This window comes from Lepidochelys olivacea (genome assembly GCF_965140295.1).
Source record: "Lepidochelys olivacea isolate rLepOli2 genome assembly, chromosome: 3".
NCBI classification, from domain to species: Eukaryota; Metazoa; Chordata; order Testudines; family Cheloniidae; genus Lepidochelys; species Lepidochelys olivacea.
The window spans coordinates 186,070,303-186,096,789 of NC_140413.1; the positions used below are offsets into that span (position 1 = coordinate 186,070,303).

General features: G+C 45.2%; 1 protein-coding gene across 1 annotated transcript in view; it reads left to right on the forward strand.

Annotated features, from left to right (window-relative positions):
- Positions 1-26,487, forward strand: part of EML6 (EMAP like 6) — a 321,111-nt gene that overhangs the window by 84,025 nt on the left and 210,599 nt on the right. Inside the window, exons 8-9 of the mRNA XM_084624464.1 lie at positions 6,849-7,050; positions 18,020-18,157. Of these exons, the coding sequence (XP_084480590.1) occupies positions 6,849-7,050; positions 18,020-18,157 (340 nt within the window). The remainder of the gene's footprint in view (positions 1-6,848; positions 7,051-18,019; positions 18,158-26,487) is intronic.

Sequence of the window (26,487 nt, forward strand, 5' to 3'; positions counted from 1 at the left end):
ACAGGATGAACGGTCAGCTGGTTTCATCCCAATGCTTTTCGTCATGGATCATGTCCTGTATCCATGAGTGCTACTACCTGGCAGGTGTTCCTGCATCTCCAATCACTGCGCACTCTACCATGGCGCAGGCTTCATCTACGGTGTTCTTGGCTCAGTTTCCCACCCAGAAAATCTGCAAAGCAGCAATGTAATCTTCCATACACACTTTCGCTGTGCATTATGCAATTACCCAACAAGTCAGAGACGATGCGGTCTTCGGAAGAGCAGTACTCCAATCAATGGACAGCTACGACCCCACCTCCTAAATTTGGCTTGGGAGTTACCTGATTGGAATGAACATGAACAAGCACTCGAAGAAGAAAAAACAGTTACTCACTTCTCGTAACGGTTGTTCTTTGAGATGTGTTGTTCATATCCATTCCAATACCCACCTTCCTACCCTCTGTCGGACTAGCTGTCAAGAAGGAACTGATGGGGTGGTGGGTCAGCAGGGCTATATATTGGGCGCCATGAAGGCGCGACTCCAGGTGGCGCCCAGGCTGACCCGACGGATGCTGCTAGGGGAAAAATCTTCCAGCCAACATGCACGTGCGCACACACTCACCTGATTGGAATGGACATGAACAACACATCTCAAAGAATAACAGTTACGAGAAGTGCTCTGACAGGAGCAGTCCTTATTCATAGAATATTAGGGTTGGAAAAGACCTGAGGATATCATCTAGTCCAATCCCCTGCTCAAAGCAGGACCAACACCAACTAAATCATCCCAGCCAGGGCTTTGTCAAGCTGGGCCTTAAAAACCTCTAAAGATGGAGATTCCACCACCTCCCTAGGTAACCCATTCCAGTGCTTCACCACCCTCCTAGTGAAACAGTGCTTCCTACTATCCAACCTAGACCCCCCCCACTGAAACTTGAGACCATTGCTTCTTGTTCGGTCATTTGCCACCACTGAGAACAGCTGAGCTCCATCCTCTTTGGAATCCCCCTTCAGGTAGTTGAAGGCTGCTATCAAAAGCCCCTCACTCTTCTCTTCTGCAGACTAAACAAGCCCAGTTCCCTCAGCCACTCCTCGTAAGTCATGTGTCCCAGCCTTCTGATAATTTTCGTTGCCCTCCTCTGGACTCTCTCTAATTTGTCCATATCCCTTCTGTAGTGGGAGGACCAAAACTGGACGCAATACTCCTGATGTGGCCTCACCAGTGCCAGATAGAGGGGAATAATCACTTCCCTTGATCTGCTGGCAATGCTTCTACTACTACAGCCCAATATGCCGTTGGCCTTCTTGGCAACAAGGGCACACAGTTGACTCATATCCAGCTTCTCATCCACTGTAATCCCCAGGTCCTTTTTTGCAGAACTGCTGCTTAACCAGTCAGTCCCCAGCCTGTAGCGGTGCGTGGGATTCTTCCTTCCTAAGTGCAGGACTCTGCACTTGTCCTTGTTGAACCTCATCAGATTTATTTTGGTCCAATCCTCCAATTTGTCTAGGTCACTCTGGACCCTATCCCTCTCCCCCCAGCTTAGTGTCATCTGTGAACTTGCTGAGGGTGTAATTCATCCCCTTATCCAGATCATTAATAAAAGATGTTGAGCAAAACTGGCCCCAGGATTGACCCCTGGGGCACTCCACTTGATACCAGCTGCCAACTAGACATCAAGCCGTTGATCACTACCCTTTGAGCCCAACAATCTAGCCAGCTTTCTATTCAATGCCTCATCCAAGGAGATTCCTTTGTGGTCACCAGTTCATCACACCTTCAGCTCAGAAAAAGCAACCAGGATTCTGAAACCTCAGTAGGCTCAGTCCTTCCAGCCCTATCCTAAGGATTGGGGCCCCCTGTGGACCAGGAGTCCCATCTGTTTGCTTGATCAGGAAAAAAGTCATGAACAAGTTAAAAACCAGTTTGTCTTTTGGTCCTTGGAGAATCCAGTTTGAACTTGTATATGCATACCTCTCCAAGACCATGGCTCCAAAAGGTTGATAAGGGAGGAAGTACAGTGACATCCTCCATCACCATTAGAGAAGGTACATACAGTGCCACAATAACATGTACACAATTGCATTTTTAATACAATGCACCCCAAAGGTATTAACCCTATTTCAGTAAAGTTAAACTTAATTCAATAAAGTTCATTCAGGATATTGCTGGAAATTGTCAGTCTCTCACAGCCACTATACACAATCTGATCACTAGCACAGCATTTACACTTAAATCTAAATCTACCAGCGTGTTAATAGTACACCTGATGAAGAATACAGTTTCCTTCACATATATACTAGGAATGATTTCTCTCTAGAAATTTAAAATAGGTTTGGTGTACATGTCATAAGATTGTCTACACACCATGCTTTACTGCAATTACTGAGGATTTGTAAGGGATATCAGAACTCCATTCCCTATGCTGATTTTGGTGCCCTTCAGGAGGAGGCTGTTGTAAGACCTGAGCTTAAACCATTTCCTAGATAACTTATGGAACGGTACAGACTAAATCATCTTCTGTGTTTTTGTGTTTTTTTGGAAGTTGGCAAGACAGAAGGCATGAACATTCTTTTATCCCTTTCAAGGGGACAGCACAAAATGCTAATACATATATTTTATTCATAGTGGGGATTTTATTGACAAGCAATATTAAAATAATAAAGCAATAATAAAATACCAACACTTAACAATATTTTATTCAAGTATTGTTTTATTATAAAATCTGTAGCTGGAATTGACTTTGTCATGGATTTTAACATGACAATTTGACTTTTCATTCATTCATTTCATCCCCCCATACTTCATCCCACTACAGAAGTTACTGATTTTTTGATAATTTACTAAAGCAGGCAACCAGACAGAAAATGCTATCAAGTTGTTACTGTCTTATTTTAAAGTGTTCATTCTCAGCAGACTTTCTTCTCTTGTAGGAGATATTGAGATAGAGAGCCCTAATCTTCACATTTAGTTACCTAAATTGATAGCCAATCCCATATTTGGTTCTTAAAATTGGTTCTTACTGTGTTAAAAATGGACATACCTTTATGGCTATTTGAATGTCCAAATACAGAATTGGGCCATCTAAGTGAAGAGCTTAACTTTGCAAAACTGAGCCCAGAGTCTCTACATTATATGTAAGGCAGGGTCAAGAAATTGATTTCAGGGCTTTTCGGACTGGGCAACATGAGAAAAATCAAGACTGAAAGTTCAGTAAACGTTAAAGTATCTGTTTTCAGAGTAGCAGCCGTGTTAGTCTGTATCCGCAAAAAGAAAAGGAGTACTTGTGACACCTTAGAGACTAACAAATTTATTTGAGCATAAGCTTTTGTGAGCTACAGCTCACTTCATCGCATGCATCCGAAAGCTTATGCTCAAATAAATTTGTTAGTCTGTAAGGTGCCACAAGTACTCCTTTTCTTTTTATTAAAGTATCTGTAATGCTACCCACCTGGTTTAATGGGTGGGAGACTTGATTGGATCCACTAGGTACATGATAGCTTTAGATAGAATGAAAGGGGAAGTGTATGCAGGGATAGGCCTCTGCTCCCGCTACATGCTCCTCTGCCAGTTGGCCAGGCTGATAGAGAAGTGCTGATTGGCTCCTTGCTTCCCACAATCATTAATTTAAACCCTTCCCAGGGATTCTTGAGACTCTTGCCCCATTTTATCTGAAAACGCCCTTCATCCCTGTAGTTGGGCATGTCTGAAAATTTTAATCATAGTTCAGTAACTCACTTTATGAATCCTAAGTCATTGAAGAGAACAGTATGAACAACTGCACATTTTTACTTTCACTTTAGAAACAGATAGCATCAGAAGCTGTGCATGTAAAAGAGGAAGCATAATGAACTGGCAGAATAAATGGTGAACTGAATGATCTGAAACTTAAACCTAAAACTAATCAATTAGAGATTCATTTCTTTGTGAAGTTTTCAGTGACAAATGTTTATAATGATATTTTGAGGTTGAAATCACTTCCATTTGCATATTTCTGGGACATGGCACATCTGTTTATATAGTAGAAAGGAGTCTGTTCTGACAAAGCAGATGCCAAGCCTGTCTCCAATGAGATTAACTATTCTGTGGTGTTCATCCATAGGTACTTTATTAATACAGACACTGTCGGTATCCCAGAGATAGAAATTATTAATCACTTTCCATATCACATAAAACCCATTACTTACAGTTCTTAAATAAATGACTTTGTATAAATTCATCTATGGTAATTGCTCAGGTTAAAAAGGAATCTAATTTTGCAAATATATGTAGGCAGATCCACAAATTAGCAAAAATATTGCATATTTAAAAAGATAGCATGAAATCTGATTGTAATATTAGGCTTGACGTTAAAATAAAAAATAAACTTAATCAGTAGATTAAACCTGTGGAAAATGAAAAAGTAACTATAAAGACGTATTTACGCCTCTCTACCTCCCAAAACCTAAATATGATCTGATTATCCTTTTCCTTGTACTAGTTTTACAGCAGTGTAACTCTTTTGACTGGAGTTATTCCCAGTTTACACTGGGGGAATGGAAAGTCAGACCCAAAAGTATAGAGACTTAAAATTATGTGGAATCAATTATTTAATTTTTATAATTAATTATATTGCCTGACTCATGATTCACTAGTGTAAATCATAGAATCATAGAATATCAGGGTTGGAAGGGACCCCTGAAGGTCATCTAGTCCAACCCCCTGCTCGAAGCAGGACCAATTCCCAGTTAAATCATCCCAGCCACGGCTTTGTCAAGCCTGACCTTAAAAACCTCTAAGGAAGGAGATTCTACCACCTCCCTAGGTAACGCATTCCAGTGTTTCACCACCCTCTTAGTGAAAAAGTTTTTCCTAATATCCAATCTAAACCTCCCCCACTGCAACTTGAGACCATTACTCCTCGTTCTGTCATCTGCTACCATTGAGAACAGTCTAGAGCCATCCTCTTTGGAACCCCCTTTCAGGTAGTTGAAAGCAGCTATCAAATCCCCCCTCATTCTTCTCTTCTGCAGGCTAAACAATCCCAGCTCCCTCAGCTCTCCTCATAAGTCATGTGTTCTAGACCCCTAATCATTTTTGTTGCCCTTCGTTGGACTCTCTCCAATTTATCCACATCCTTCTTGTAGTGTGGGGCCCAAAACTGGACACAGTACTCCAGATGAGGCCTCACCAATGTCGAATAGAGGGGAACGATCACGTCCCTCGATCTGCTCGCTATGCCCCTACTTATACATCCCAAAATGCCATTGGCCTTCTTGGCAACAAGGGCACACTGCTGACTCATATCCAGTTTCTCGTCCACTGTCACCCCTAGGTCCTTTTCCGCAGAACTGCTGCCTAGCCATTCGGTCCCTAGTCTGTAGCGGTGCATTGGATTCTTCCATCCTAAGTGCAGGACCCTGCACTTATCCTTATTGAACCTCATCAGATTTCTTTTGGCCCAATCCTCCAATTTGTCTAGGTCCTTCTGTATCCTATCCCTCCCCTCCAGTGTATCTACCACTCCTCCCAGTTTAGTATCATCCGCAACTTTGCTGAGAGTGCAATCCACACCATCCTCCAGATCATTTATGAAGATATTGAACAAAACCGGCCCCAGGACCGACCCTTGGGGCACTCCACTTGATACCGGCTGCCAACTAGACATGGAGCCATTGATCACTACCCGTTGAGCCCGATAATCTAGCCAGCTTTCTACCCACCTTATAGTGCATTCATCCAGCCCATACTTCCTTAACTTGCTGACAAGAATACTGTGGGAGACCGTGTCAAAAGCTTTGCTAAAGTCAAGAAACAATGCATCCACTGCTTTCCCTTCATCCACAGAACCAGTAATCTCATCATAAAAGGCGATTAGATTAGTCAGGCATGACCTTCCCTTGGTGAATCCATGCTGGCTGTTCCTGATCACTTTCCTCTCATGCAAGTGCATCAGGATTGATTCTTTGAGGATTTAATTTTGATTCTTTAATTTACAATAACAGTGAAATCTCAGCCTGTCTGTGATATAGATGTATATTTGGTTTTAAAGTGAGGGTTGTTTCTTGTAATGAAGGACCCACTTCACTGTGGTTTAAAAATAATCCTTTTCCTTATAAAAAAAGCAGGAGGGAGGATGATTTGTGAGGCAAATATACTCTTGTGTTTAAATCACAGGACTGATAAATGGAAAATCTGCATGTCACTTCCACTTTTGCCACAGATTTCCTGCACACACTAGAGTAAGTTACTTAGGCCAGGTCTCCCTCTGGAGAAATTTACCAAAATTTAAAAATAGAACCACTGAGAGTCACAGTGTAGATAAGGCTGTGGTTACGGGAATCATTTTTATCACAGTTTTAGTTAAGCCTGCTTAAAAAGCAATTCTAATGAAAATGATGTTAAAAACAGTTCCAGTCACAGGAACCTAGCCTAATCTAAATTTCCCACAAGTTTTAACACAGGTGAATTTGTGTTAAATAAAGTTGGATTTTTTGGGGGGTACATTTCCCCATTATAGACAAAGCTTAGGAGACTGATTCTGTGACATGATGAGCACACTCAACTCCCACCATAGGCAGTAGGAGTTCTGGGCATTCAGCGCTTCTCAGGATTGCCCTTGCATCTCGCAGTGCCTTAACTTCCTTATTTGTAAAATGGGAATAATTATATTTGCCTTATCTCATAGAAGTGCAATTATAGCTTTCTATTTAGCTTTATAGCTAGGTAAGCTATAAAATGCCTTCAGTCTTCAGACTGAAGACACTAAGTAAGTTCAAAATATAGTTGTTATAAAGGAATTTTTAAAATTTCTATTCTTTATTATGTTGGATATAACTTTGTCTTGTTATTACTGATGACCTAAAACTACTCTGTTCTTTGTCAGGTTTGTCCATCCGAAGTGTTTGTTGGAAAGGAGACAGACTTTTAGCAGGGACACAGGACAGTGAAATATTTGAGGTGATAGTGAGAGAAAGAGATAAACCAATGCTGATAATGCAGGGTCATTGTGAAGGGGAGCTCTGGGCCCTGGCAGTCCATCCAAAGAAGCCTTTAGCTGTCACAGGCAGTGATGATCGATCCGTACGGTAAGGCTGGAGCTCATTTACTGCTATATATTCAATTAGTCATGTACTTTTAACAAGAACATTTTTAACCAATATTCTTTTCGAAACATTTGTCATTTCTTTAAAAATAGGTTTAGTGGTGAGTAAAGAATTGCAACAATTTCCCAAGAAATTGTAAAACCTTCAGCTTAATTAAGATAGTATTTTTTCTACTTACTTCCTTGCAGCCATACCTTTGAATCATCCCTAGTGTCCAAATTCCATAAATCATGTAAAACCCATCAGAAATTGCCTGCAAAAAGGTAGGCTTAAAGCATGCTGAATTTCATTTCTTCCTGTGCCTAAAATGGAAGGCATTAACCTAACATATTTAATCATTGATATTGTCACATTTTCCTCTTGTATTTATGAGCGTATTAAACAAACTTGGCCCCAATTCCCCAAAATACTTGATGAGGTCCAATTTCTCTTTAGTATATACAACAATTGGAAATTAGTAGGACTGTCAAGTGATTAAAAAAAATTAATAGTGATTAATGGTGGGATTAAAAAATTAATTGCACTGTTAAACAATAATAGAATACCATTTATTTAAATATTTTTGGATGTTTTCTACATTTTAAAATATATTGATTTCAATTACAACACAGAATACAAAGTGTACAGTCTCACTTTATATTTATTTTTGATTACAAGTATTGGCACTGTAAAAAACCAGAAATAGTATTTTCAATTAATTAATTCAATTAATTCAATTAATACAAGTACTGTAGTGCAATCTCTTTATCATGAAAGTTGAACTTACAAATGTAGAATTATGTACAAAAAACTGCATTCAAAAATAAAACAATGCAAAATTTTAGAGCCTGCAAGTCCACTCAGTCCTACTTCTTGTTAATCCAGTTGCTCAGATAAACAAGTTTGTTTACATTTGCAGGAGATAATGCTGCCCGGTTCTTGTTTACAGTGTCTCCTGACAGTCAGAACAGGCATTCTCATTGCACTGTTATGGCCCGAAATTGCAAGATATTTATGTGCTGAATGCACTAAAGATTCATGTGTTCCTTCGTACTTCAACCACCATTCCAGTGGACATGCGTCCATGGTGATGATGGGTTTTGGTCGATAAGAATCCAAAGCAGTGCGGATCGACACATGTTCATTTTCATTATCTGAGTCAGATGCCACCAGCACAAGGTTGATTTTCTTTTTTGGTGATTCGGGTCCTATAGTTTCTGCATTGGAGTGTTGCCCTTTTAAGACTTCTGAAAGCATTTTCTATACACCTTTCAGATTTTGGAAGGCACTTCAGATTCTTAAACCTTGCATCGAGAGCTGTAGCTATCTTTAGAAATCTCACATTCGTACCTTCTTTGCATTTTGTGAAATCTGCAGTGAAAGTGTTCTTAAAATGAACAACATGTGCTGGGTCACCATCCAAGCCTCCTATAACAGGAAATATATGGCAGAATGCGAGTAAAACAGAACAGGGGACATACAGTTCTCCCCCAAGGAGTTCAGTCATAGAGTCATAGAATCATAGAATAGTAGCGTTGGAAGAGACCTCAGGAGATCATCTAGTCCAATCCCCTTCTCAAAGCAGGACCAACACCAACTAAATCATTCCAGCCAGGGCTTTATCAAGCTGGGCCTTAAAAACCTCTAAGGATGGAGATTCCACACCTCCCTAGGTAACCCATTCCAGTGCTTCACCACCCTCCTAGTGAAACAGTGCTTCCTACTATCCAACCTAGACCCCCCCCACTGAAACTTGAGACCATTGCTTCTTGTTCGGTCATTTGCCACCACTGAGAACAGCTGAGCTCCATCCTCTTTGGAATCCCCCTTCAGGTAGTTGAAGGCTGCTATCAAAAGCCCCTCACTCTTCTCTTCTGCAGACTAAACAAGCCCAGTTCCCTCAGCCACTCCTCGTAAGTCATGTGTCCCAGCCTTCTGATAATTTTCGTTGTCCTCCTCTGGACTCTCTCCAATTTGTCCACATTCTTTCTGTGGTGGGGGGCCAAAACTGGACGCAGTACTTCAGATGTGACCTCACCAGTGCCGAATAGAAGGGAATTATCACTTCCCTCGATCTGCTGGCAATGCTCCTACTAATGTAGCCCAATATGCCGTTAGCCTTCCTGGCAACAAGGGCACACTGCTGACTCACATCCAGCTTCTCATCCACTGTAATCCCCGGGTCCTTTTCTGCAGAACTGCTGCTTGCCAGTCAGTCCCCAGTCTGTAGCGGTGCATGGGATTCTTCCTTCCTAAGTGCAGGACTCTGCACTTGTCCTTGTTGAACCTCATCAGATTTATTTTGGTCCAATCCTCCAATTTGTCTCGGTCACTCTGGACGCTATCCCTACCCTCCAGCATATCTACCTCTCCCCCCAAGCTAAGTGTCATCTGCGAACTTGCTGAGGGTGTAATTCATCCCCTTATCCAGATCATTAATGAAGATATTGATGAAAACCTGCCCCAGGACCAACCCCTGGGGCACTCTGCTTGATACCGGCTGCAAATAGACATCAAGCCATTGATTACTACCCATTGAGCCCGACGATCTAGCCAGGTTTCTATCCACCTTATACTATTCACCCAATCCATAATTTTTTAACTTGCCTGCAAGAATACTGTGGGAGACCTTATCAAAAGCTTTGTTAAAGTCAAGATATATCACGTCCACTGCTTTCCCCATATCCACAGTGCCAGTTATCTCATCATAGAAGGCAATCATGTTGGTCAGGCATGACTTGTCCTTGGTGAATCCATGTTGACTGTTCCTGATCACCTTCCTCTCCTCCAAGTGTTTCAAAATGGTTTCCTTGAGGACCTGCTCCATGATTTTTCCAGGAACTGAGGTGAGGTTTACCAGTCTGTAGTTCCCCAGGTTCTCCTTCTTCCCTTTTTAAAAGATGGGCACTATATTTGTCTTTTTCTAATCGTCCCAGACCTCCCCCGATCACCAGGAGTTTTCAAAGATAATGGCCAACGGCTCTGCAATCACATCAGCCATTTCCCTCAGCGCCCTCGGATGCATTAGATCTGGACCCATGGACTTGTGCATATCCAGCTTTTTAAATAGTCCTTAACTCAGGGGTGGGCAAACTACGGCCCACAGGCCACATCTGGCCCTCCAGCCGGTTTCATCTGGCCCTCAAGCTCCTGCTGGGTTGTGAGGTTTGGGGCTTGCTCTGCTCCCGTGCTCCCGCCGGAGAGCGGGGTCGGAGGCCGCTCCGTGTGTGCGTGCCAAGGCTCCCAGAAGCAGCAGCATGTCCCCCCTCTGGCTCCTACATTTAGGGTCAGCCAGGGGGCTCCGCGCGCTGCCCCCGTCCCAAGTGCCAACCCTGCAAATCCCATTGGCCGGAAGCTGCAGTGAATGGGAGCTGCAGGGGCAGCTCCTGCAGATGGGGCAGTGCCAGAGCTGGAGAAGGGACATGCCGCTACTTCCAGGAGCTGCTTGAGGTAAGCGCTGCCCGGAGCCTGCACTCCTGACCCCTCCTGTGCCCCAACCCTCTGCCCCAGCCCTGATCCCTCTCCCGCACCCAAACCCACTGCCCCAACCCGGAGTCCCCTCCCGCACCCTGAACTCCTCATTTCTGGCCTCACCCCATAGCCCACACCCCCAGCCAGAGCCCTCAGCCCCTCCTGCACCCCAACCCTAATTTTGTGAGCATTCATGGCCCACCATACAATTTCCATACCCAGATATGGCCCTCGGGCCAAAAGGTTTGCCCACCCCTGCCTTAACTTGTTATTTCACCACTGAGGGCTGCTCACCTCCTCCCCATACTGTGTTGCCCAGGACAGCAGTATGGGAGCTGACCTTGTCAGACCTTGTCTGTGAAGACTGAGGCAAAAAAACATTGAGTACTTCAGCTTTTTCCACATCATGTGTCACTAGGTTGCCGCCTCCATTCAGTAAGGGTCCCACACTTTCCCTGACCTTTTTCTTGTTACTAACATACCTGTAGAAACCCTTCTTGTTACCCTTCACATCCCTTGCTAGCTGCAACTCCAGTTGTGTTTTGGCCTTCCTGATCACACCCCTGAATGCTCAAGCAATATTTTTATACTCCTGGCTGGTCATTTGTCCAATCTTCCACTTCTTGTAAGCTTCCTTTTTGTGTTTAAACTCACCAAAGATTTCTCTGTTAAGCCAAGCTGGTCGCCTGCCATATTTGCTATTCTTTTGGCACATTGGGATGGTTTGTTCCTGCACCCTCAATAAGGCTTCTTTAAAATACAGCCAGCTTTCCTGGACTCCTTTCCCCCTCATATTAGCCTCCCAGGGGATCCTGCCCATCTGTTCCCTAAGGGAGTCAAAGTCTGCTTTTCTGAAGTCCAGGGTCCATATTTTGCTACTCTCCTTTCTTCCTTTTGTGAGAATCCTGAACTCAACCATCTCATGGTCACTGCTGCCCAGGTTGCTACCCACTTCTACTTCCCCTACCAATTCTTCCCTGTTTGTAAGCAGCAAGTCAAGAGGAAAATGGCCCCTGGTTGGTTCCTCCAGTACTTGTACCACAAAGTTGTCCCCAACATTCTTCAAAAACTTCCTGGATTGTCTGTGCACTGCTGTATTGCTCTCCCAGCAGATGTCAGGGTGATTGAAGTCTCCCATTAGAACCAGGGCATGTGTTCTGGAAACTTCAGTTAATTGTCTGAAGAAAGCCTCATCTACCTCATCCTCCTGGTCTGATGGTCAATAGCACATGCTCACCACGACATCACCCTTGTTGCTCTCACTTCTAAACTTAACCCAAAGACTCTCAACAGGCTTTTCTCCAGTTTCATACAGGAGCTCTGAGCAATCATACTGCTCTCTTACATACAGTGCAACTCCTCCACCTTTCCTCCCCTGCCTGTCCTTCCTGAACAGTTTATACCCATACATGACAGGCTCCAGTCATGTGAGCTACCCCACCAAATCTCTGTTATTCCAATAACATCATAGTTCTTTGTCTGTGCCAGGATTTCCTATTCTTCCTGCTTGTTTCCCTGGCTTCTTGCATTCGTGTACATGCACCTAAAATAACTAGCCGATTGCCCTGCTTTCTCAGTATGAATCAGGAGGCCCCCCCTGTTGCACTCTCCTCCTTGTGTTTCCTCCCAGTATCCCACTTACTTCAGGGCTTAGCTCACTATCCCCCAGCGAATCTAGTTTAAAGCCCTCCTCACTAGGTTAGCAAGCCTGCCTGCGAAGATACTCTTCTCTTACTTTGTTAGGTGGATCCCATCTCTTCCTAGCAATCCTTCTTCCCAGAACAATATCCCATGGTTGAGGAATCCAAAGCCTTCTCTCTGACACCACCTGCGTAACCATGTATTTATCTCCACAATTTGATGGTCCCTACCTGGGCCTTTTCCTTTGACAGGGAGGATGGACAAAAACACAACTTGCACCTCAAACTCCTTTATCCTTCTTCCCAGAGCCACTTAGTCTGCAGTAACCTGCTCAAGGTCATTCTTGGCAGAATCATTGGTGCCCACATGGAGAAGTACTCACAAATTTAATTAACACATTTTTTTAACGAGCGTCATCAGCACGGAAGCATATCCTTTGGAATGGTGGCCCTTCGGCATGAAGGGGCATATGAATGTTTAGCATATCTAGCACGTAAATACCATGCAATGCTGGCTACAAAAGTGCCATGCAAATTCCTGTTCTCACTTTCTGGTGACATTGTCAATAAGAAGGGGGCAGCATCATCTCCTGTAAATGTAAACAAACTTGCTTGTCTAAGCGATTGGCTGAACAAGAAGTAGGACTGAGTGGACTTGTAGGATCTGAAGTTTTACATTGTTTTGTTTTTGAATGTTGTTACTTAAACAAAAAAAATCTACATTTGTAAGTTGCACTTTCACGACAGAGATTGCATTACAGTACTTGTATGAGGTGAATTGAAAAATACTATTTCTTTTATTTATCATTTTTACAGTGCAAATATTTGTAATCAAAAACACTTTGATTTCAATTACAACACAGAATACAATATATATGAAAATGTATAAAAACATCCAAAATATTTAATAAATTTCCATTGGTATTCTATTGTTTAATGGTTCAATTAAAACAGTGATTAATTGCGATTAATTGACAGCCCTAGAAATTATGCCCTTCAGAGTGACCATTGTGGATTTCAAAGCATGAATGCATTTACTCATATTTGTTAGTTTACTCTTAGAATACTCACGTTTCTCAAATTATTTTAAAAAGTAGTGAGTTATTGGGAAAACATACAGACTAAACAGCACCTAAGGTGCTGTAGTTTTGGATTTATGTCTTTGGGCCAAATCCTATATCCAGTGTACAGGTGCATCAAGTTTATAACCACACATAAAATTACCAGACATTGGAGGACGTGAAATAAAAAAGCTAAGATCCACATAAATCATTGTGTGTAGGCGGTGCAGGTATAAGATCATTATATATTAGTTATTTCTAATTTTACTAAACTTAAGCAATTAGAGAGTACGGTGACTTAAACAATTCAGGCTGAAATTTTTCATGCCATGTGCCTGCCTCAGGCTGAAATTTTCCAAAAATGTTAGTTAAGACAAGTCAGCCATGTCAGAGAACAAGATGAGGAAAAAATACACTGTCTGTGTTGACAAAAAATTCCTACAACCAATTTATTGAAAATTTCCTGTGTCTCCATGCTTTGGAGCAGGGACTTAAAATTTGGCAGGAGGGCGTCTCTTGGTTAAACTCTCTGTGTTTCTTTACTTCTGCATTCATAAGATGGGATAGACACAGATTAATAAGTTTTATGATTTATGGATTGGTTTGAATATTATTTTATATCTGTGCTTTTTCCTGCCATTAAATGTACTGAACCATCAGTAAACCTCCAACATCAAAACTGTTTCCTTCTGTGCCGGTGTGGTTGCTGCAGCTCCTGGGCTGCAGACATCAGTATGTGGTCCAGTAAATAAACATCAGATATATGATAGAAGAGGCTGGAATATTACCAAGAGAATAGTTAAGGTTTATAAAAGTCAATGATTTCAACCAATTAATAGAAAAACTTCCAAAGAAAGATTTTTTTTTTACCTTATTTGAAAATACATGCACTGTTTGTGCAATAATAGCGAACTTCAGCCAGAGCCTCTAGTTTTGCACTCACAAAAGAGCATACACAGGCATTTGATCTATACAAAATGTGCATTTCTCATTTCCATGCACAAAGTCAAGTCCTTACTTCCTCATTTTCACATGAAAATACCTGTATGTGTGCAAAATAGTTACATGAACTTTTTTTGCAGGTGTGAAATCATAGGCCATAGCTAAATGTTCGGTTGCAGGGAATGGACTGTCCTTTCATTCCTCAACCTGTATTTTGGAAAACCAAACTACAGTACTTGCACTTAAATACACAGCATCTAATCTTCCCAGTATATAGAGAAATGGAAACCACATGCAGAAGACTAACTTGGAGGCAAGGTTTATCCCTATGTTTGTACTGAATTATGAAGTCTTAAGTGAAACAGAAACTAAAGCAAACTTTCACTGTTGGGGAGACCTGCCCATGGATCTCGTTTAGTAGAAATAAACTCCAGTGTTTCTCAACTTGCATTGCAGATCTCACTATGGAATGATTCCAGATCTCCAGTCCCCATCTGCATTCCTCATACTCATGATGAGAGTCCAACTGACAGCTATTTTTGTATCTGGAAGTAAATATAAGTGTGTTACTAATACAAAGTGCTTCACTCTGGCTACAAACATAAAATGTGCACTTTAGTTACTCTTTATGTTTACAGAATATCAGGGCAGTTGATATTGATGCTATCTGAAGTACTACCGTTTATCCTGGAGAATCAGATGGCTTTTTTCAGACTGTTTTCCAAAAATACCTTTTATGCAAAGGCCAAGGATCGTGTATTTTAAATTTCTGTGCTGGACTCTCTGTCCACCCATGATTAGTTACCAGCAGATTAGGTTATTGACAGAAGAGGGTAGGAGTGTAGAGAAAGCATTTTATGTGACATTGTAGCAGAGTCTATGTACCTGCCCTATTGAAGTGCATAAGTCTGCCCCAGTTTCCCCTCCCAAGTCTCATAGCACACAACTAGTGTTTCATCTAAAGTCTCTCCTTTGGGGTCTGATTTATTGGTATTGTTAAGCAAGTATCCACCCATCACCTCTGAATCCAATCCCGGCTTTTCAAGTCCTTTCTGGCATTTTAACTGGGAATTGGTCCTGCTTTGAGCAGGGGGTTGGACTAGATGACCTTCTGGGGTCCCTTCCAACCCTGATATTCTATGATTCTATGATTTTCAGCCAGATTTCACATTCACCCTTGTATTAGGGCTCCCTAGCGTCTCCCTAGCAAGGCCTCCTGCTAATCTTGTGCCTGCCCAGCCTAAGCCCTCTCTGTGAAGAGCGTTCTGATGGTTCCACTTGAGAGACTTCACCACAGTTATTCCCCAGGCAGTTGTCTGTCTGCCTGTCTCTGTAGAGCATCCTCTCCCAAGTCATTCCTGTTCTCTGACTCAGACTAAGAGGAAGCCAGACCTTTTCAGAGGTGTTGCTTCCAGCTAGTCACATGATCTTTTCCAGTCATACACTCCCTCTGACTAGGGGACTTCACCTGGGAGCTCCTTGGTTTTCTGAGTCAGGAGTAAAACAAAGACAGAACAGAGCCCTAGCTCCCTAAAAAGGGCCAGCTCACTCTGTGACACACATGAATGTCAGTGAAGTGATAGCTATATTACACACTTGCTTTTAGTCTTATTTCACCTAGGCTTTTCCCTGCTACTGCTAATTTGTGGTGTGGCAGAAGCAAGATCGTATGATATAGTTGAAAAGCAGGTGTGAAACATGTCTTTCATTTTACTGAATGCCACAAATAGTGTCTGTAAACCGTTAAAGAATAGCTTATCTTAGACTACTTCTTTCAGTGTCCTTTGTGCCAGTGGGTGCAACTCAGTCCATGGAACCTTTTCATTGCAGTTGGAGCACTCATACACACCTCCTGCCCTTCTCTTCTGCTTTCCTGGACATTCTGAGGGTGTATAAGAGGAAGTGTTGCACCCTCTGGTGCCTCCTTTTGTTCCAACTGCAGCAGCAGATGGACTTGAACCTTTCCAGATCCTTCTTTCAAGTAGATATTAGTGTCCGAGCCTAGTGCAATTTGTAGTGTTAGTTTGTTAAGGAAAAGTTTTATTCTTAGCATAGTTAACAGTACTTAGTTCTTCAGCTTTGACTACTTCTTCTGTGATGGATCCAAAGGTGAAGACACCTGGCTTTAAAATGTGTGCCTCTTGTCTGTGGTCTTTCTGGTCAAGGCAGGGCCATATTTGATGCTTGGAGTGTCTCACTGGGGGCCACTCTCCTTTGAGGTACTCTATTTGCAGCTCCTTTACCAAGGAGTACCTAAGGAATGCCATAACAGGCAGCAAGCCCTAATGCTCCAAAAAGCTTTGGTTGCGAAGCCTGTCAGATCTGATACCTCAAAGAGATCTGAACACAAGATGCAAGTTCCAAGATTGTTGTACAGTTGGTTCCTAAATAACTGGATTCAACCTTAAAACATTCAGAGACACTGTCAGTGCCAGCTTCTGAGATAACAACCAAACTATAGTAAAAACCATCAGAGCTTCCTAAATTAATTCCTAAAAAGATTGCATGAGACAAGAAGTCTCCTGTTAGCAGAGCCAAGTTACGTTCAGAAAACTCCTCAGATCTGGATCGAAGAACACTGAATTCTAAACCAAAGATGAGAAGTTTGGATCAGGGTGAATTGTTACCTCAAGTTCATCCTTCAGTTCCAAGGATTGCATCAGATCCAAAGAGTTCTGGAACCAGTTGCCAATTCTCCATTGCCAATTCTCAGTTTCAACTGTTGTGATATTATGAATACATTACATAGATCCACAGTTGGATAATTTACCAGATCTGAAAAGGCATTGCCTAAAGGGGATAAAAAGAACATTCCTGCGAGTCACAGTTCTCAGAACTCTCCATCTGAGAAACAGAGGCGGTTGAATGAGCTATCTCAGTTTTCCATGGACCCTTCCTTCCTGCCCCCATTTTTGGGCTCCTTCTGTAAAGTTTTTTCATGATTCGCCATTTTCCACATATCAGTTCCTGTAGTTTCACCAATAGTGTCTGTTTGCAAATGTTCTGACAGGGCTATTATTCAACTCAGCAGCTCCATTGGTAACAAACATCTTGGATGCCTCCAACAAAGGGTGGAGAGTACACCTCAACAGATTAGCAGTTTGAGGTTATTGGAGCTCTCAAGAAAAGAGACTATCTATAAATGTCCTAGAATTGAGTGATCTGTTTGGCTCTCAAATCTTTTCTATCTCACATCCAGAAAAAGGTAGTGGAAGTTGTCACAGACTGTATGCCAGCAGTATATTACATGAACAAACAGAACAAACAGGCTCATTCTCAGCCTAGCCAAGAAGCAGTCAAATGGGTGTTTCCAGCAGAGTAGTTTGTCTCACAGTTGTGTATCTAGCAGGAGCCTAACTGAGCAGAGATGTAACAGGATTTGTATGATAATTGTTAAAGAAATTGGTGATAGATGACATCTTCAGCATGTGAGGATTCCAGGACATAGATATTTCTGCAAATCGAAAGAATATGAAGTGTCACCACTTTTGCTCAAGAGCAGGGCGAGAGAGAGAGAGAGAGAGCGAGTCTGTCTGTATCAGATGCTTTCACCTAAACTGGGGGAAGGGTCAGTTCTGTTCCCCCCCACCACTTTCCTCTCATTCAGAGAGTGATAAAGAAGATAAGGCAAGGTAGTAACAGGATAATTCCAGTTGCCCCCCCAAGACAAGAATAGTTCGTGGATCTTCTTCAACTCTCCAAGGAAATGTACAGACTTAAAAAGACAAAATGTGCAGTGAATGTAAGCATACTTACTGTGGATCAATTTGTAGAAGCTGGCATTTCATTTCTGCGTTTGATAGTATTGAAAGTCTGTAATCATAAGTATTGTGCTTTGATTCTCAATTTTTTGTGTAGATTATGGAGCCTTGCTGATCATGCCTTGATTGCTCGCTGTAATATGGAAGAAGCTGTGCGCAGTGTATCTTTCAGTCCTGATGGATCTCAGCTAGCTCTTGGAATGAAAGATGGCTCCTTCATTGTTCTCAGAGTAAGGTAGGACAGTGAATTGTATTTCAGCACTGATGACTCTTCTTGTAACTCAAGGCCAAATCCTGAAGTCCTTTAGAAAATACTTTTTAAATCAGTGGGTATTTTGTTTAGAAAAAATTTGAATAAAAAATTATCAAAGCCTCTAGGTATTTCTCCTCAGTTGGCTTTAGAGGTGACTACTACTACTACTAATGTGTATTACACCCATGCTTTAATGTATAATTTTATTTAAATTTAACATAAAATGTCTCTCATGACATCACTAATAATGTTGTCTAAGTTTAAGCTTTCAAACTTAGCATTTTCAAGTGAAAAGCATCTGTCTTATGGCTTAGTAGCTCTGAAATTAAACACATCTTTTGGGGAACAGAAACCATGTTTATGACATGCTAATAGATGCTAGGTTTGAGAAGGACCTCTTCGGTCACCAAGTCCATTTCCTGCATGAATGTAGGAAAGCCTGCTATCTGTAATAATTTCTTTAGTGATGTCAGAAGGAAAGTATGTGAACATTTGCATGTTAAGTGAAAATCAAACTTCCCATGTAATAGGACAGCTCCTTTTAACTCTTTAGAATGATTTTTTTCTATTTCAAAAGCCATAGTACAAGCTATTTTTTGTTGGAATAATGGAATGGAAGAAGTGCAACAGCAAATGAAATATTTAGGTAGGAAGAAAAACCTATAGACAGTGGGAGATCTGTGAAAGTTGCTGTAGTACACTTTTACCATACTGGGTCAGATTTTAAAACATGTACCCACATTTCACCAGGAGAACAGATATATAAATAAAGTTCTCATTTGTGAGCAAAACTCAAGTGACTGTGCATGAGAACAGATAACTAAATATGTAACCACTACACATGCACATGCTGCTTGGTAAGTTCCATAGGCGTGCATACATATTTTGTAGCTGCAATGAAGGTATATGTATATGAAAAATTGGCCTATTATTTTTCCCCATAAAATAATCCCATATTTTACATAACTCATTACCCAAATGGGATCTAAAGTTTCCAGACTTGATTCTCCACTGCCTTGCAGCTTGTGTAAAGTTGTGCACCACTGTGCTAAGTAAGAGTAAAATGCTACTGGTCTCTTTTGATAGTGTTTTACCCTTAATTGCAGAGATGCAAATGCCTATACAAAGTGCAGAAGCAATCCACAGTCAGAACCTCCATTTTTCTGCTTCATGTTATATGAAATAGAAAACACAAACATAGGTGCTCATTACCCATTCATTTCTATGGAAAGCCAGAGCAATATAACGTGTATCTTACTGCGCACTCTTTACTCCAGGAAGACCTTCATTTATTTCAACAGAGGTTTTGCATGAGTAAAAGATTCTGAATAGGGTCCTAAGAAATCATTTATTATTGAGGTTGGTGGATAAAGGAATTAATGAATACACAATAGAAGTAAAATGCATGATATTGTTCTGCAGTCAAGGCTTGTTAATAGGAAAAAAGGAACATTTCTTTGGATACTTGAAGTACACATCCCAAATATAAGTACAAAGGTATTCCTCACCCAGTGAAGGTTTGCAAAAGGTGTGCACTAAGAGGGTATTAATAATCATAGAATATCAGGGTTGGAAGGGACATCAGGTGGTCATCTAGTCCAACCCCCTGCTCAACGCAGGACCAATCCCCAACTAAATCATCCCAGACAGGGCTTTGTCAAGCCTGACCTTAAAAACCTCAAAGGAAGGAGAATCCACCACCTCACTAGGAAACCCATTCCAGTGTTTCATCACCCTCCTAGTGAAAAAGTTTTTCCTAATTTCCAACCTAGACCTCCCCACTGCAACTTGAGACCATTACTCCTTGTTCTCTCATCTGCTACCTCTGAGAACAGTCTAGATCCATCTTCTAGGGAACCCCCTTTCAGGTAGTTAGAATCATAGAATATCAGGGTTGGAAGGGACCTCAGGAGGTCATCTAGTCCAACCCCCTGCTCAAAGCAGAACCAATCCCCAATTAAATCATCCCATCCAGGGCTTTGTCAAGTCTGACCTTAAAAACTTCTAAGGAAGGAGATGCTACCACCTCCCTAGGTAACGCATTCCAGTGTTTCACCACCCTCCTAGTGAAATTTTTTTTCCTAATATCCAACCTAAACCTCCCCCACTGCAACTTGAGACCGTTACTTTTCATGCTATCATCTGCTACCACTGAGAACAGTCTAGATCCATCCTCTTTGAAACCCCCTTTCAGGTAGCTGAAAGCAGCTATCAAATCCCCCCTCATTCTTCTCTTCTGCAGAAGAAATAATCCCAGTTCCCTCAGCCTCTCCTCATAAGTCATGTGCTCCTGCCCCTTAATCATTTTTGTTGCTAGACTCTTTTTCCAATTTATCCACATCCTTCTTGTAGTGTGGGGCCCAAAACTGGACACAGTACTCCAGATGAGGCCTCACCAATGCCGAATAGAGGGGAATGATCACGTCCCTCGATCTGCTGGCAATGCTACTACTTATACAGCCCAAAATATACTGTTAGCCTTCTTCGGAAAAAGGGCACACTGTTGACTCATATCCAGCTTCTCATCCACTGTAACCACTAGGTCCTTTTCTGCAGAACTGCTGCCTAGCTGCTCGGTCCCCAGTCTATAGCAGTGCATGGGATTCTTCCATCCTAAGTGCAGGACTCTGCACTTGTCCTTGTTGAACCTCATCAGATTTCTTTTGGCCCAATCCCCTAATTTGTCTAGGTCCCTCTGTATCCTATCCTTACCCTCCAGTGTATCTTCCACTCCTCCCAGTTTAGTGTCATCTACAAACTTGCTGAGGGTGCAATCCACGCCATCCTCCAGATCATTAATGAAGATATTGAACAAAACCGGCCCCAGGACCGACCCTTGGGGCACTCCGCTTGAAACCAGCTGCCAACTAGACATGGAGGCATTGATCACTACCCGTTGAGCTCGATGATCTAGCCAGGTTTCTGTCCACCTTATAGTCCATTCATCCAGCCCATGCTTCTTTAACTTGCTGGCAAGAATACTGTGGGAGACCCTATCAAAAGCTTTGCTGAAGTCAAGGAATAACACGTCCACTGCTTTCCCTTCATCCACAGAGCCAGTTATCTGGTCATAAAAGGCAATTAGAGTAGTCAGGCATGATTTGCCCTTGGTGAATCCATGCTGGCTGTTACTGATCACTTTCCTCTCCTCTAAGTGCTTCAGAATTGATTCCTTGAGGACCTGCTCCATGATTTGTCCAGGGACTGAGGTGAGGCTGACTGGCCTGTAGTTCCCAGGATCCTCCTTCTTCCCTTTTTTAAAGATGGGCCCTACATTACCCTTTTTCCAGTCATCCGGGACCTCCCCCGATCACCATGAGTTTTCAAAGATAATAGCCAATGGCTCTGCAATCCCATCTGCTGACTCCTTTAGCACTCTCGGATGCAGCACATCCGGCCCCATGGACGTGTGCTCATCCAGCTTTTCTAAATAGTCCCGAACCACTTCTTTCTCCACAGAGGGCTGGTCACCTCCTCCTCATACTGTGCTGCCCAGTGCTGTGTTCTGGGAGTTGACCTTCTTCGTGAAGACAGAAGCAAAAAAGCATTAAGTACATTAGCTTTTTCCACATCCTCTGTCACTAGGTTGCCTCCCCCATTCAGTAAGGGGCCCACACTTTCCCTGACCTTCTTCTTGTTGCTAACGTATCTGTAGAAACCCTTTGTGTTACTCTTAACATCCCTTGCTAGCTGCAACTTCAAGTGTGATTTGGCCTTCCTGATTTCACTCCTGCATGCCTGAGCAATATTTTTATACTCCTCCCTGGTCATTTGTCCAATCTTCCACTTCCTGTAAGCTTCTTTTTTGTGTTTAAGATCAGCAAGGATTTCACAGTTAAGCCAAGCTGGTCGCCTGCCATATTTACTATTCTTTCTACACATCAGGATGGTTTGTCCCTGCAACCTCCATAAGGATTCTATAAAATACAGGCAGCTCTCCTGGACTCCTTTCCCCCTCATTATTCTCCCAGGGGATCCTGCCCATCAGTTCCCTGAGGGAGTCAAAGTCTGCTTTTCTGAAGTCCAAGGTCTGTATTCTGCTGCTCTCCTTTCTTCCTTGTGTCAGGATCCTGAACTCGACGATCTCATGGTCACTGCCTCCCAGGTTCCCATCCACTTTTACTTCCCCTACTAATTCTTCCCAGTTTGTGAGCAGCAGACCAGTTCTTCTGGTCAAGAAGAACTCTGCCCCTAGTTGGTTCCTGCAGCACTTGCACCAGGAAATTGTCCCCTACACTTTCCAAAAACTTTCTGGATTGTCAGTGCACTGCTTTATTGTTCTCTGTGACAAAGTTCCTCCTCTGCCTTGGTGGATCCTGTGCTTATTGGCGGATTTGCTCGCCTCAGAGATTCACGGCAGCCGTCAGTTTGGCCACTTTTGCCAGTGGCTCAAACCTGCTGTTCACTCAGCTAACTTCATCACTGGCCAGCATGGGGAAAAGGAGGAGAACAATCCTTGCTGGCCCACCTAGTGGGTTGGGGGACAGGCCAGAGACCTTCCCTTCTGGTGGGACCCACAATCAAGGTCAACTCCTCTTATATCAAATAGGGAGTTAGGGGGATGGTGGGAACCCGGGCCCGCCCTTTACTCTGGGTTCCAGCCCAGGGCCCTGTGGATTGCAGCTGTCTACAGTGTCTCCTGTAACAGTTGCGTGACAGCTACAACTCCCTGGGCTACTTCCCTGTGGCCTCCCCCAAGCACCTTCTTTATCCTCACAGTAGGATCTTCCTCCTGAAGCCTGATTACACTTGTATTCCTCAGTCCTCCATCTGCACACCTTCTCACTCCCTGCTCCTTGCACGCTCTCCACTAACTGGTGGGAGGTCCTTTTTAAACCATGTGTCCTGATCAGTCTGCCTGCTATAATTGATTGTAGTATGTTCTTAATTGGCTCCAGGTGTCTTAATTAGCTTGCCCGTCTTAATTGGTTCTAGCAGGTTCCTGATTGCTCTCGTGCAGCCTCTAGTGCAGTCAGTCAGGGAACAGCAACCGGCTGCCTCTCCAGTGGCCAGTAGATCAGCCCTCGACTCCTCTCCTATAGCCCTCTGGCTTGGAGGGAGGCTGCTGCTGGGGCTGCTGCATGGGAGGGAGCCCCTTTGCCTCACTACAGGGACTGATCAGTCTGCTCTGGCTGCCCTGCTGGCTGGAGCTCCTCTCTGGCTGCCCTGGTAGCTAGAGCTCCTCTCTGGCTGGAGCTATCCCTCACTTGGGCTGCTGCTGCTGGCTGGAGCTCCCTCCCTCCCTGAAGGACTGCTGCTGGCTGGCTGGTGGGAGCTCCCTTCCCTGGAGGACTGCTGCTGCTACTGCTGGTGTGGGGGAGGAGGGCCTTGCTGGCCTGCCCCTCCATTCCCACCTCCATCCCTCCGGAGGGAGAACCAAGGACTCCATTGCCGACACCACCACCTGCCGCCTGCTTGCTGCTGCTGACTGCTGCTCCTGAGCCTGCTGCCTCATCGAGGAGGAGGGAGACTGCTGCGGGACACTGTGGAGGGGGTTGATTGGCATTATTGGACTGAGTGACTCTAACACCTGTGCTCCTGGGGTGGTGGTAGCCTTTGCTGCTGTGGGGGGTCTGGGGAAGGGCATGGAGTCCTCCCCATAGCCTAGTTGCCCCCCTTCACACTTTCCTCCACCACCACCACTATCACCACCGCCACCCCCTCCACCAACCCAGTTAAACATTGACACCTGCTGCTCACCCCTTGACAGGGCCATTTGCTCCTCCCCTTACCACCATCTGGGACTGTACCTAGCAGCAAGCAAGGACTGGAGTGAACCTCACCAGTGCTCGTGGGTGCACCCCCCCCTTGGACTTGGCCCCTCTGCCCCAGTTGCGTTGGGCCAGGGGCTGCCCCACTACTCCCGCCACAGCCCAGTTTTTCCCTCCCTCCCTACTGTAGCCCCAGAAATTTTTTTCCTCCTGTTGTTTGCCTGCCCTGCCATGACCCCGCCCTAGGTTTGTGAGTTTGTTGCTTTGCGTGCCCTGTCTTTTCCAACAGTTTGTTTTTTCCCTGTTCTACCTGCCCCGCCCACAGCTATTTCACCACCTGTTTCTACTCCCCTGTCTCCCATTGGCCCCCTGACCCAGCCAGCCCACCGCACTGTGCGCCCATGTCCTTTCCCTGAGCGCTTGTGCCCCCACTCCTTTAAGTTGTATACCCTGATCACCGCACCACCCTGATGCCATTGTACCCCTTTCCCATCCGAGTGCAGCCGGAGGAGCCGGTACCCCGCCCTGCGCCTGTGATTGTGCCCCCCTTTTGCCCCTGTGTCCCCACTCCACTTTCACCCTCCCCTGCCTGCAGCCTAGTGGGGAGGAGTGGTTGCTTATTCCATTTCCCCCGGTCCCTCCTGTAGTCCCCCGCCCACTGGTACCCTCCTTCCCTGACCGCAGCCTAGCAGGAAGCAGTGGTTACCCAATTCCCTCCCTCCGATCCCCCTGCCCCTCCTGCTGGACTTTCCTCACCTGCGTGTTGCTTAGCTGGGAGGAGCGGCTGCCCATCGCTCCACCCCCATATTAGGGCCTCGTCTTGCTACCATGGAGGTCCTGCCCCTACTCCCACCCCTGCTCCTGCCTTGCTGACCCTGTGGTTCCCCCCTTTGCTGCCGCCCCGCCTGCCCCTGCGGCTGACCTCTTGGCCACGACTGGTCCAGACTCCGCCGCTGCAGTGGCCCCCTTTCCACAAGCAAAAAGGACCAGGAGAACAAGAAGGGCAAAGACCCCGCCTGGAAAACTAAACCTCCTGCGGGCGGGGCCGCCCTTCCCACCATGGCCCTGACACCTACCATGACCCCTCCTTCCCCTGCCATTCCTTCCACCAGCTCTGGGGGTGCTCCATCTCAGGCCCCCAGGTGGCTGCCACCCCTCCGCATGCCACCATGCCATCCACCCCGCTGCCGCCTTCGGTACCATTCCTGGCGGCCGGGGTCCCTTCCCCTCCTGGTACCCACCTCGCCCCACGTTGAAATGTACGTACGGGCGTTGTCGAGAGTGGTGGGGCCCACGGCCATCATGGCGGCCTCCAAAATGTATGGAAAAGTCGTGTTCTTCCTGGTGTCAGAGGCTGCCACTCAGGAGGTGGTGGAGAAGGGCCTGGCAGTTGGGAGCGTGTTTGTCCCCCTGGAACCTGTGGAGGACCTGGGCGTATGGGTGGTGTTGACCTCCATCCCACCCTTTCTTCCCAACGCTGCCCTGTTACCTGCCCTCTCCACCCTGGGGAAGCCAATTTCGGTCATCAGCCCTCTCCCACTGGTCTGTAAGGACCCTGCCCTCTGTCACGTCCTATCCTTCCGCCGGCAGGTCCAACTCCAACTGCCACTGGCGGTGCATGACGGGGTGGTGCTCAAGGGGTCCTTCCTGGTGCCTTACCAGGGGGCCCACTACCGGGTCCACTACACAACGGGGGAGGCCCGGTGCTTCCTCTGCCTGATGACAGGGCATGTTCAGAAGGACTGCCCCCTGGCCCGGGACCCCTGAGGCCTGGAGGGTGCCGGCCCTGTCATCACCAGTGACCCTGGTGGCCTGGCTACTGCTGCCACCACCCCTCCTCCTCCTGCCGTAGCCCCTGCTCGGGCCATGGGGACAGCCCCCCTGTCACACCCAGAGGAGCGGGCGGGCCTCGTCTCCGTCAGCTGCAGTTCGGCTGCCCAAGGGAGAGGGCCTGCCCCCGGGGGAGGTTTCCCTTCCCGCCACTGTCCTGCCCTTGCTGCCCCGGAACCACTGACCTTGCACCCTGGCCCTATCCCTCCTGACCTGCCCTCCACCTCAGGAGGGTGCTCGTCTGGGGGAAGCGTGGTGCCCGCAAATCACAGGCTCGATCCCTCCCCTCCAAGGAGGAGGGAGAGGAAGCCCCCTAAAAGATGCTGCAGGGGGCTGATGCTGCTAAACCTTCTGTCGTGCCCCCAGATGGGGCCCAGCAGGAGGCACTGGCCACGGAAGCTGTGGCAGCGAACAAAGGCCCCCTTGCCGAGTCCCCTCCTGAGGAGGCCTGTGTAGGAGTTCCCCTGGCCCTTGTGCCACCTGTGCCCCCTGCCGCTGCTGATACCAGGGCAATCGTTGCCCCGGTTACTGGTGGGGAGGACTCTGGGGCTGCGGGGACTGATTTTACGTCCATCTTTGAGGAGATTAAGGCCCAGGGTCTGATCCCAGTCACCCAGGGGGAGGACAACCCCCCGCCAGCGGGCCTTGATCTGGGCAGTGGCTTAGTCCTGCTGCCCCTTCCTCCTGCCTGCCCCTTACCTCCAGCTGTCACACCTACTCTAGACCTTGGGGCGCCCCTGGCCCTCCCTATTTGCCAGACACAGATAGCAT